The following is a 13682-nucleotide window of genomic DNA, read 5'->3' on the forward strand; positions in this document are numbered from 1 at the left end:
TTTGCAGTTGTAACCGATTGGTTATTAGTAAAATATTGAAATGTAGAAAATATGTCATTGCAACAAGAGACATGGCTAGTTGCACCATTGTTGACATACCAATTCTCATCATCTCTTTCAATTACATTAACTGTTTCATTCGTTTCAATCTGCATTAGTGAAAGTGTAAAGTTGGCATCTATAGCTTTACTTGTTGATGGATTTTGTGGCTTAGGAGGTTTACCATCCGATATCCACTTATAACAGCTTTTGACTTTGTGTCCAGTAAGGCCGCAATAACCACATTTCTTCTTTCTATTCATTTTACTATGTACAACTAGTGCATCAGTATTTTCTTCTTTATTTGTAAGCGATCGTTCATAAGCACAAATTTGAGCTGTCAAATTATCAATATTACGATCCTTTTTAGACATAAGCATCCAACTAGACTTAAATGGAAAATAGCTGTCAACAGGTAAAGTTTCTAAGATCTTGCAGATGAGTAAAATCTCTGGAAGGTCATATTTTTCTTTATCTTGAAGAACATCTTTTTCAGATTTTTGTAGTTCTACTTTCAATTCATGCCATATATTTTTCAATTTAGATATATGCATTGACATGTCATGAGAAGGATCTTTACGATAGCCGAAGAAACTGTAGCATAGCTTTTATCTTCAGATGTACCATCAAACAGAGTGTGTAATTCTTCCCAAACCTGTTTAGCATTTGTGAATCTCATCACTTTTTGTAGAGTAGCATCTGACATATTAGCCATTAAAATGAACATTGCAGTATTGTTTATCTCATTGTATGTTCTCAGAGCTTTTTGATAAGAATCAAAATCTTCTGCTGATGCTGTGCTATCTGGTTCCTTTGGTTTGTTTAGATTGCCATTTATCGCATCTAAGCATCCAGCAGTACCTCTTAGCATTAACAGTACCTTGCAGCGCCATGTTGTCCAATTTTCCTTTCCTTCTAAACGACCAATATCAATTTTGAAGCTCGTGGATGAATTCCATGAAGACGACATTTTGATAAATCTTGTTAGAATTTTTAAAGAAAATAGAAATTATAGCTTATCTCTGCTCTAAAATAATTCTTGAATTTATTTTCGATCTGCTATCATATTAGAGTCCGTTTTAGGATCGATAAAATTCAATTAAATAAATAATATAGTTTGAGAAAACATATTTTTATTATAAGACATGTTAGAGTGACATTCCAAATTTTAAAAGGAATTAGAATAAAATAGACAGCCAGTGTGACACATAAATTAATACAAAACCTTCTTTAACAATACATACCTTTAGAAGTAGCCCTATTGTGACACTTACTGTTAGAGCGAGATAGCTAAATGCATTTTAGCTCTTATTAGAACGTCACAAAAAGATTTTGTTTTGTCCTTATCACCGTGGCCACTTTTTTTGTTTGCCAAAATGTATTTGTAGGTACGTGAGATTTTGGCAAACAACGTGAAGTGAGGTTATGTTGACTCAAGTATTGTAAATAAATATTTGATTCGTTTTGTTGTTTTTTGTTTTTGAAGTTATTGTGCAATGGTGGGTTGCAGTATACTAGGCTACAATAGCCGAAACGAACATAAAACAGACGGAATAACATTTCACAAGCAAGTACCTCTGCTTGAGCGAGAGGGATTGAGGGGGCCACGCTGGTTGCATATCTGGACATATCTGTGGCATCGACATTTATTTGATATATATAGTTAATAATATGATGTTATGTACCTATATGGAATGGCTCTAGCCTCTAATATTTAACAAAAACCATTTCAGATTTTTTCTTAGCAACACCGTACGTTTTTCTATGTATTTGGTCTGTGTTTTTTGATATTTTGTGCTGTGATTTTGTGGTTTTTGTGAAATGGTGTTTTAGTCTTTAGATTTTTGTGTAAATAAAATTCACTTAATACTTAACTTGCTGTACCTATTTTAGATCGTGTTAAATTTGAGAATATTATTAATATACCCCATTGAAGTAATTACCATCCATGCAATCGTAGCACTTATGTTTAATCGTAACAATTGCTAAAATCAAAAAATTACGAAATTTGTATTATTCTAAATTAGGCAGCAATAATGTTCAAGAAGTTCAAAGATAAATTGGCTGAGGAAGTTAAATCATCTCCTCAAAGGATCCAACAGTTTGCACAAGCTGCTCAGGTAATTTTTTTAAGGCGTTGTTGAAGTGTTGTGTCCCAATAACTTCTAAACTTCTCTTGTACTTAGGGCTGCCAGATGTCTCGTATTTTACGGGTTACCCCGTATGTTAGGGTGTGATAAGACAAACCCCTAGTTACGAAAATAAAATACGGGGCAAATAAAGCTCCCGTTTACAAATTCAGCCAGAGTTGGCTAGCAAAACCAAACCCACACGTTTGTCCAATAGAAAGAATATTTTCCTTTTGCGGCAATGCGTAGACTAGTACCCTACCCGCGTAGCCGAAACTGACTAATAATAAAATTGATCATGGTCGTGGCATTTTTGTAAACATCAAAAATTGCGCGCTCGCTTCGCTCGCGCTTTTAGTTTGTATTACTTATGTAAGGCCCGCAACTTCAACTGCATTAATTTAGGTTTTTAAAAATTCTGTAGAAACTTTTATTTGCTTATGTCCGTTTCCGGGATACCTCCGAATAATGCCAAATTTTAGTAATGAAGATTGATTTGATTTGGAAAACACACACTCTGTCGGATTTATAATATTAGTATGGATGCTTTTAAAAGGAATTAAGAAACTATCATCGTAAAAAAAAAAGTAGCTAACATCTAAATATGCATGCAATCACACACTCCCACTTACACACACATACACACACACACATAAGCACACACACACGCATACACACACACACACACAATCATACACACCATGTTGTAATTTTATTTTATTATTGTATATACCTACATTTATTCTATCTCTATTCTGTTAAAATAGTTTAATTATAATTTTAAGTAATCTCTTTTGGCCTTCTGTTATACCTAGATTTAAATTTAAATAATAATTATGTATTTACGCTGTTGATTATTTTCAAATAAACAAAATAAAAATAAAATAAAACATTGTGTTATGGTTGAGCTCATTTCCCTTTCACTTTAATTTTTCTTTATTAAATCAAAAACACTTGCGCTCGCTGAACTAGCGTTTTTTTATTGTTGTTTTCTATCGCACTGTCAAATTGAAAGGTGAAATTCCCCTAACCAGGTAATTACCCCATCAAGTCAGAGCAAAAGTTTTTTCTCATGAAAGGATTCAGTTGTCAGAGAAACCCCTCCCAAAATCAATTCCTGGTTACATCCATGATATTGATACAGTGAAGGCAGAATTATGTACATGTTAATATTTAAAAAAAACTAGATGTAAAACACTGTCTCCAGTAAAAAAATCTAAAACCCGTATTTTTGATGCTGGTAACCCATTAATCAAGAAGTGGCAGGTGGCAACCCTACTTTTACTATTGATTTATTAAAGAATATCCTCTGTATGCTTACAGCAACGCCAAATCGCATAACATTGGATACATATTTTATAGAATTCACATAAACTAATATTAAAAACAAAGTATTTATTTATCAATACAATGTATTGACATATTTATACATTTAATTCCTACCCTAATGCAGTGGGTGTACAGGGAAATACGAATTCCCCTTCCACCCACTGGTGGGAGAAGCCGGTGGGTACACGGGTAGCTCCTCCTTATTTCCACAAGGGCTTTGAAGTACCTAAACCTAGATCCAGAAAAAAAACATACTTTCAACTTTTATTGAGTTATATTATCATCTGTCAGCCGCCTCTTCAAAAAATATTGTATATTTATTCTGTACTAGCTGATAACCGCGACTTCGTCCGTGTGGATTTAAGCTTTTTAAAACTCCCATGGGAACTCTTTGATTTTCTGGGATAAAAAGTAGCCTGTCACTCTCCAGGTCTTAAGGAAAATATACGACATGTGTTTCGGTTTTTAAGTATACTAAAACTAAAATTGTATAACTATTACTCTTCCATATTTGGTTAATTTTTATACATTTTGTTTCCAGGCAGCAGTATCTTCTGCTTCAAGCAGCATATCAGATATAACAAATAATGATTTATTTTCTATTGGTGATAATGGTAATAAGCATTATGAACTTCCTAATTAATGGTTAAGGCTCTGGCTATCTTCAAGAAGAGAAGAAGAAGAAGAAGAAGTCAGTTCGATGCACATATTTGTCAAATATAAATTCATCATGTGACATGCATCTGACACTCTTTAATCTGAAGGCAACCTAAAATATAACCACATTACAGCAGTAAAAGTATATTCTAATAAAAATATTGCAGTCATACCGACTCGCGTCGACCTCAATAGAGGCCTGTAGAGGATCTGCCAATCTGCACTGGGCCAATTATGGCTTAAAATCAGTAGTGGACTGATGATGGGTTGATGATTTGATCATGATGTGTAAAATTGACACATCATTGTGTCAATTTTAATTCCCATTACGCTCAGCCCAAAAAATAACTCATTTTGTATGGCACACAACTTCCAGTGTACTTGTATGTTATGTCCATTTCAGTAGTACAGTAAACAATTTTTGTTAACATGAAACTTTTCTAGATGCTTCCAGCAAAACTCGGATTTCCAACAATCAACCAAATAACTTACAAGAAGTGTCGCTTGTTCACCCAGAAAATGTGCCAGCAAAGGTTGAACCTATGGATTATCAGGTGACTCAAGAGGTATATTACAATATGTGTGACTTAAGTAGTCCAATTATAGCACAGCGTTTAGGCCATGCAATAATAGACTTAGGCTATATTCACACGGCGGCTATCCGATTTCATCATTTCACAACTTGCATTTCGACTGCAGACGCATCACAAGCACAATATTGCGTGAACACGCGCGAGTCTCGAATACGAGTGAAGTTTGTTTATGTGAACAATACAATATAAACACAAGCACCACTGCGGGTCTTATTAGATATAATCGTTTCGAGACGCGGCATCCTCGAAATAAACTATTTTTCAATTTCTTTACAATATGAAAAATTAAAAACCGTTATCTAAAAGAGATGAAGAGTTTGAGTCTGGCTAATTTGTTTATTGTTCTATTCATTCTTTTGTCTGCACTTTGCACAGTTAGCCCTTGACTGCAATCTCACCTGGTGGTAAGTGATGATGCAGTCTAAGATGGGAGCGGGCTAACCTGCAACAGGTATGTTGGTCTTTATTAAACCCATGTCCCTGTAGTTTCTATGCGGCATCGTACCGGTACGCTAAATCGCTTGGCGTCACGGCTTTACCGGTTGGGTGATAACTAGCCACGGCTGAAGCCTCCCACCAGACCAGACCAGAAATTTAGAAATTATAAATTCCAAACCCCTGCCAGGAATCGAACCCGGGACCTCCCACTTAGCTAAATGCAGTCTTTCTCGGTTATTGCTATAGCATTTATGTAAATGGTCTACTGACCTGTCATTTAGTTTAGAGATTCTGTTGTACACAATCTCTAAACTAAAATGACAGGTCTTTCATAATGTGGGAGCATTATGAAAGGGATAGCAATATTTATAAATAGAATTATAAATAGAAAAGAATAGCATTACATTTAGGTCTGTCAATTTAGAGATTGTATACAACAGATTTAACCACATAAACAACAACTCTGGGTGCAAGTCGTAGCAAATTTTCAAGTCAAGAAACCAAATAGTTGCTATTGTTTATATTTTTCGATCACTTTAGAGAGCCCATTATAATGCACAGGCTAAAAAGTATTGATATTAGCGTTATAAGGTATACTAATAGAATATCTTTCATTTCATGTATTCAAAGCAAAAGTCACATAATCACAAAATAATTTGTTTGTACCAGATGACCCAAGAAAGCCAAAGACAAAGAAGATTATCAAACAGTTCTTTGGCTAGCGACATATCTTTTCGACTGCCAAGCTATGAGAGTCTGTCTATGTATCACTTACAGGTAAATTATATTCCGTGAGAAATGTGTAAATAAAAAACATGTAGCACTAGTAAATAATAATAATAATTTATTAAGTGTTTATTAATATGTAAGAAATGGGGTTAGAAGCTGAACAGCTAGTTACAAAAAGAAATATTTTCTATATGCTTTCAGTCAGATATGGAGGTATCGGCGAGTGAAGCGGAGGATAGAGGGTTTCCTGGTGGAACAGTTAACCTTGACCGTGTGACCAAAGAACAACTCTACTCTGCATATCGCCGTACACAGGATCGATGCACTAAATACAAAACACAGTATGCAGATCTTGCGCGTCACTACAAACTTCTAGAGAGAGAAAATGCAAAAGCTAAGGTAAATATTAAACACAATTTGGTAAGCTATAAAAATTAATGAGAAAGCAATTTCAAACTACATTATATAATTTAAACACAATGTGGCTAATTCCGTTGTACACAATCTCTAAACTAAACTAAAATGACAACGTCTAAATCTATTGCTATCCCTTTCATAATGTTGCTTGCGGAAAAGGATAGCATTAGATTTAGACCCGTTAATTTATTTTAGTTTAGAGATTGTGTACAAGAGAATCGGCCACATTGTAAATCAATTTAATAAAATTGAATGTTTTTTCAGAATGTTCTTGTAGAGACACAGGACAAGGCATTAAGAAGAATATCTGAATTGAGAGAACAATGTTCATTAGAACAAAGTGCTAAAGTATGTATTAGATGTACATTAATTAATTTATTAATCATTAACAAGTTAATATTTTATGCCATGGTTTCAGGCTCACCTTGAGAAAGCCCTTCAAATCGACATAGAAGAAAAAAATATGAAAATTGAAACTCTTAATACAAAACTAAGTCTTCTACAAAGTACAACCACAACTGCAAGCAATAATTTATTGGAAAACAATAAAAATGCTTTGTCTGAAGGAAATGAAAGGGATCTCCCTTTAATAACTTTGGCTACAGACAATGTGAGTGTGGAAAAGTTAGCAAATGAAGATTCTTTACCATGTGAAATAACAGTTTTAAACAATAAAGTAGAAAAAATGGAACAATTAATTAATAAATACAAAGATTCACTCAAGACAACTAAAGAAAAGAATGCTCTGCTAACTGCAGAGTTACAAAAAATTTCGATTGAACTGGACATCAAAGTAAAAGAAAATGATCAATTACAAGCTACATCTACATCTTTACTGGAAGCCAGAAAAACAATTGAAGAACTTAACGAAAATATAGAAGAATTACAAAACAAAAATAATTCCAATGAATTTGTGAAAAGCAAAGAAATGTCAAACCTAGAGTTAAATTTGAAAAATGCACAAGAAGAAGTTCTACAATTGCATAAAAAAATTGAAGTGCTAAGTAAAAGAGAAGAAGAATATGCTATATCACTGGCTGAAAATAAACTTAGTATTCATAAGGAATTAGAAGGAAAAGAAAACGAAATCAAATCCTTAAAAGAAAGTTTAAATAATAGTCAAAATGAGATGCATTCCCGTAGTATAATAATAAATGATTACAAAAATAAAATAAATCACTTAGAAGAGGAAAACTCCAAATTGAGAAATGATATAGAGGAACTGAATACTGATAAAACTAAAATAATAGAAGTGAAAACTGAATTAGAAACTTTCGCACAAAAATGTCAACGTCTCGAAAGTTTGATCAATAAGTCGGATGAAGAATATAAATGTCTTGAATTACAAATGAAGCAAGAAAATGCAGAAAAACTAGCAATGGTTGACAGAAATGTTTATTTAGAAAATAGAAATACACAGTTACTTGAAGAGAACTCAAAAAAAAATTCACAGATCAGTCATGTCGAGCAAGAACTACAATCACTTAAAAATTATATTGAAAGTTTCGAAAATCAAGAACATGAAGACCCTAAAGAAATTAATAAATATATGGAAGAATTAAACGAATGGAAAGTAAAATGCAGTAACTTGGAATCTGAAATACAAGATGAAAGAATAGAACTAGTAAAATTACAGTCAGAAATTGAAAAACTTTTAGCTAATCACGAATTAGTTCAGAATTGTAACAAGACCTTAAATATTACTGTAAACGAATTACAGTCGGAAATTGGTGTTTTGAAAGATAAAGTACACGACGCGAAACGGCTCCAATTAAGTTGTGAAGACTTGAAACTCAAAATACATACTTTACGAAATACAATTACAGTAGCGTCAGAAGAATCTAAAACGTTTAAACAACTTATAAATACATCCATTAATACTGTAAAAGACAAAATTATCGTGCTTAGCGAAACTGCAAAACAAGACTTTGCCAGCATTATTGAAACATCCGAGAATTTGGAAAAACGTAATAAAGCATTACAAAACGAAGTTCAGAAGATATCAGAACAATGTAATATGATAAAAAATGAATTAATCCAAAAGGAAAACGAAAATGAAGCACTTAGTTTAAAAATTAAACAGCTCGAGGCAGATAGTACTATATATTCGAAAGAAATACAAAGCACAAAAGAACAACAAAAAATTACTCAGAGTGAAATAAATAAATTAATGTCAGAATCAGAAAAATTAAACGTAAAAATGCGTCTTTGTAATGAAGAAAAATTAATAATAAGTGAACGAAATGATTATTTAATTAAAGAAAATGCCGAGCTACATACCATAGAAAAATCTATCATGGTTGAAAAAGAAATGTTAAAAGAAGAGTTGAACAAAGTTTCTAATATGTATAAAGACAAGCTAAATCATCTTGAAGTTTTAAGTAAAGAAAATGATGAACTACTTAAATTAAAAGATGCTAATATGAAAAAAAACAGTCAAATCAACGATTTAGAAAAACGACTTGAAGAATTTAAAGAAGAGAATATATCATTAAAGAATTTATCTGATTCAATTTCGAAGAATGTTATTGACATCGAATTCGAGTTAAAAGAAGTCCAAAAGTCACACACACAAATTGAAATGGAAAAAGATCACTTAATTAAAGTAATAGATAACCTTGAAAAGGATTCTGCAGCAGGCAAACAATTGAATGATACAACTACACAGACAGATTTAGTTGGCTCCAATATTAATGATGAACTTGTTGAAAGTAATCAAACTATAAAGGCACTACAAGAAGAGATGAAGTTGTTAAAAGAAGTTAATACGACATTATCAACACAAAATGAGCACAATCAGTCAACCATCAATGAGACTGATGAAATATTAAGACAACGTAATGTTGCATTTGATACACTTAAAGAAGATAATAGACGTTTACAGTCTGATATCGAAGGTCTTCAAACTCATATAAGTAAGGTTTCTAAGGAAAATAGTCAATTAAATGATAAATTACGAGAGATAATTGCCTCAACAGAAAATATTCCTGAAAAGGTTGATATATTATCGCATGACCTAGAAACTTTAAAAAATGAAATTCAGAGTGGCAAAGACAAAATAGAAAGTTTAATTAGAGAAAATTCTTTCCTTGCTGAAGAAAACTTGGAGCTTAAGGATCAACTACAATCACAAACTTATTCTCAACCCACCACAACAGGACCTATTGACAGTAGCCATAATGTTGATACCATCATGGCTGAATATAATACTTTATTAGACACAAAAAATAAATTAGAAAATAAATTAAGTGACTTGGAATTGATGAATCAATCAATAAATGGGAATATGCAACTAATGCAAGCAAATAACGATAAATTGAAACTTTCAAATGAAAAATTGGGCTTGAGATTAGATGAAGCACTTGTTAGTTTAAGGCATTTGCATGCTCTTCAAGAAAATACTGAATTAGAATATTTGAAAAATATTCTTTATGAGTACTTGACTGGTACCGGAACACATTCCATAACTCTAGCTAAGGTATTAGCAGCGGTGGTCAAATTTGATGACAGACAAACAGAGCTGGTGCTGCAGAAGGAAAAAGAAAGACAAGGCTTTGTAAGTTGATATCAGTATGTTTATTTAGATTTTAGGGTTCTGTACCTCAAAAGGAAAAAAGGAACCCTTATAGGAAAACTTTGTTCTGTCTGTCCTTCTGTAGTGTCTGTCAAGAAAACCTATAGTGTACTTCACGTGGACCTAGAATCATGAAATTTGGCAGGCAGATAGGTCTTATAGCACAAAGGGAAAAAATAGAAAACCGTCAATTTTTGTTACATTACATAAATTAAAATGTGTTCACAAAAATAATTCGTCAACAAAATCACATGTAGATGGCGCTGTTCATAGCTAACTTGCAGTGTTGTACATAATTATGTTGTACCATGGTACGAAACCTTTCGTATGCGAGTCGATTTGCAATTGACCAGTTTTTTAATTATATTTTTTTTAAATAAACTACACTAACATTTTCGTTTTCAGTTGCGACAACTTGGAATTATTTGATAGACCAGAAAATAAAGAAAATAAGGTGAACCGAAACATTAAAGTAATAATTCATGAAGTCGTGTTCATGAATTATTATTTAAATCTTATTTATTTTTATACTGACGTTAATTCGTATACAAAACTGAACATATTGTACCAGAAAAAACAAGCATCTCTCTCTCTCTTTCTCTTCAAGCATTGAAAACACTATATTTGTTTCTGCCGCTAAATTAGAATAGTGTACTTACTAGGTAGGTACCTACGTTTTTTTAAGACAGACTTTTACCATACGGGAACTAATTATTTATTGATGTAAGAGATATTTGTGCATGAAGTGTAAGTATTGCAATAATGACGCCATTTTGTAAATTTTGTTTTGTTAAGCATTATAAATAACTTATTTTTAACACATAATTATTATGAATATTGACTATGAATATATGTGTACAAGTAATGAAGTTTACATGAAGTTAATAAAAAAATAATTATGAAAATAATAATGTTTCATTTGAACTGAAAAATAGCTTCTATTTTTTCAATTAAGACTAAAAGCCCCCGTACAATAGCGTTTCTTCAGCGTAAGCCGTTCGCGGAACGGACGAACGAACTTTGTAATGAATTTTACATGAAGTTAATAAAAAAAATGAAAATAATGTTTTATTTGGACTAAAGCTATTTTTTCATTAAAGACAAAGACAAAGCCCCTGTACACAATAGCGTTTCTTCAGCGCCTAAAATAATTTAATATACAGAATTTGACCTCTTACAGTTTTATTATAAGTATTGATAATATTCCAAAATATATCAATGTAGTGTGCTTATTATGTGATAAATATTAATTTAAAACGATTTATAAAAATTAGTCAAATAGCCTATTGTAAGGTCTTGCGTTATCATGGAGCAATAATGGCGAAGATCGACTGACAAGTCAGTGTTGCTTCTCTGAGAATTTCACCATCATCAATCCAAGCTCTTCACAACCGACTCTAAAATGTGTGCGTAATCCCAGCAAAATAATGTCGAATTTCTGGATTTGAGTTGGATAGATTTTTAGTGCGTAACGTCGTGTAATTGTGCGTGAAAGTTTTAAATTTGTGCGTCCAACCAATAAGTAGATATTCGAAAAAAAACGCGTTCTGCCAGGAATACGTCATCCCAGCTACACATTTTTTTCCCAATGGACGTACGAGAAAAAAAATAGGTCCATGAATTAGTGCGTTTTAAGAGGTAAATGTGCGTGCTAAAATTAAATTTGTGCGTCATAACACTTCGAAGATATTCAGTTTTTTGCTGGGATGACGTTTAACCATTTCTTATATCTCTTAAACGGTTAAACGTATAGATGTGATTTTTTTTACACAATATGTTGCTATGAATTTGTGCGTAATGTTTGTAAAAACAGAATTTAAAAAAAATTACCGTTCAGTTTTTATAATTAAAAAATAAAATCACGTTATTAGGTCCTAGTACTTTAAATATGACCTCTAAAGATAAACTTATACCGTTGATTTGTCCCTTATAACGGCCCACAGTATCTTATCAAGTTTCATTGGAGTATTTTAAGTATTTATTGAATTATGAAGAAAATTACTACGACAGGACTACGATATTTTTAGACATTTAATTGGTCGAGTTTTTTATGAGTTGGCTAATTAAAATTTCTACCAATAATTAGTGCGTCAGCTCATTTATCCATCTGCAAAAATATAGCCCAATACACAGATAAATTATAGAGATATAATCAAAAACCTATAAGATGCGCAATACAATGATAAACCGACAAAGTTTGAATAGCCACAAAAAAGCGACCGTGTCATATATCGTGCTAACCTTCCAAAATTGATAGTATTGTACCATTACTTTTTTAGCACTTAAGTACAGGTACGTACATAATAGTGAGTGAAAATTAAAACAACAGAACAGGTCAATATATTTTTTATTTTCTAAGTTTTAGTTGATCAATATTCTGACTGAATACCGATTGTAAATTAAGTAGGTAATCTAAAATTATTGTATTAACATAATTTGTCATATTAACATAACAATAAAAATAATCAACAGTAACAAAATAGTAAAAAAATCTAGAAATAGAGATAAATCACGTTGAATCAACTAGTAGCTGGTGCAGTGCCCCATATTTTCCCTAACCTACCTAAGAATTTGCGTTACCTAAGTTACGTGCGAAAAAACATCTAGGATGGATCCCTCTAAAAGGGAACAGCTGTATAAACAGCGAGCGTCGTCAAGAACTACATCAGCAAGCCCAAGAAAAGGACAATCACAAAGGACAGGAAATAAAATAACTGTTAACTCTAATTATAATAGGAAATAAAATATCTATTAACCCTCATTTATGTTTTATTTTAGTGAAATAGTAGGTAGATCTTCAAAGTTTCAAACAAGTTTTAAGTTCCTACATTCTTACGAAAGACATACCTACTAGGTACTGCCTTACATTAAGTAAGTGGGCTGTATGTGGTCAATACGTAATTTCAAAAACTAATGATTTTATGTATTTGTAATGTAAGTAGGTGCATAGTGTTTGTAAATATAACTAGATACAGCCTATAGAAAGCTGTCCACTAGTACACTTGTAGCTCTATCGGTTTATGCCACAGATTATGATTAATAAAAACCTTAATAATTTTGTGCGCACATGTACCAGAAAAGAAATGGCACAATACTATCAATTTTGGAAGGTTAGCACGATATATGACACGGTCGCTTTTTTGTGGCTATTCAAACTTTGTCGGTTTATCATTGTATTGCGCATCTTATAGGTTTTTTGATTATATCTCTATAATTTATCTGTGTATTGGGCTATATTTTTGCAGATGGATAAATGAGCTGACGCACTAATTATTGGTAGAAATTTTAATTAGCCAACTCATAAAATACTCGACCAATTAAATGTCGAAAAATATCGTAGTCCTGTCGTAGTAATTTTCTTCATAATTCAATAAATACTTAAAATACTCCAATGAAACTTGATAAGATACTGTGAGCCGTTATAAGGGACAAATCAACGGTATAAGTTTATCTTTAGAGGTCATATTTAAAGTACTAGGACCTAATAACGTTATTTTATTTTTTAATTATAAAAACTGAACGGTATTTTTTTTTTAATTCTGTTTTTACAAACATTACGCACAAATTCATAGCAATATGTGTAAAAAAAATCACGTCTATACGTTTAACCGTTTAAGAGATATAAGAAATGGTTAAACGTCATCCCAGCAAAAAACTGAATATCTTCGAAGTGTTATGACGCACAAATTTAATTTTAGCACGCACATTTACCTCTTAAAACGCACTAATTCATGGACTTATTTTTTTTCTCGTACGTCCATTGGGAAAAAAATGTGT

General features: G+C 32.1%; 1 protein-coding gene across 2 annotated transcripts; it reads left to right on the forward strand.

Annotated features, from left to right (window-relative positions):
• The first annotated feature begins 1818 nt into the window (after nt 1–1818).
• LOC117997048 (golgin subfamily A member 4-like) lies at nt 1819–10820 on the forward strand. 2 transcript variants are annotated; one of them, XM_069498276.1, is made up of 8 exons: nt 1819–2159; nt 4039–4111; nt 4599–4708; nt 5855–5962; nt 6116–6313; nt 6596–6679; nt 6750–9887; nt 10311–10820. In XM_069498276.1, exons 1-8 carry the CDS (start codon nt 2076–2078, stop codon nt 10332–10334), a joined length of 3819 nt encoding a protein of 1272 aa, XP_069354377.1. In that variant the 5' UTR covers nt 1819–2075; the 3' UTR covers nt 10335–10820. The 2 variants fall into 2 exon arrangements, with proteins under 2 accessions (XP_069354377.1, XP_034841114.1); XM_034985223.2 differs by having other exon boundaries at nt 2067–2159; nt 4599–4720.
• Nucleotides 10821–13682: the final 2862 nt, after the last annotated feature.

The sequence above is a fragment of the Maniola hyperantus genome, chromosome 4 (genome assembly GCF_902806685.2).
Source record: "Maniola hyperantus chromosome 4, iAphHyp1.2, whole genome shotgun sequence".
NCBI lineage: Eukaryota > Metazoa > Arthropoda > Insecta > Lepidoptera > Nymphalidae > Maniola > Maniola hyperantus.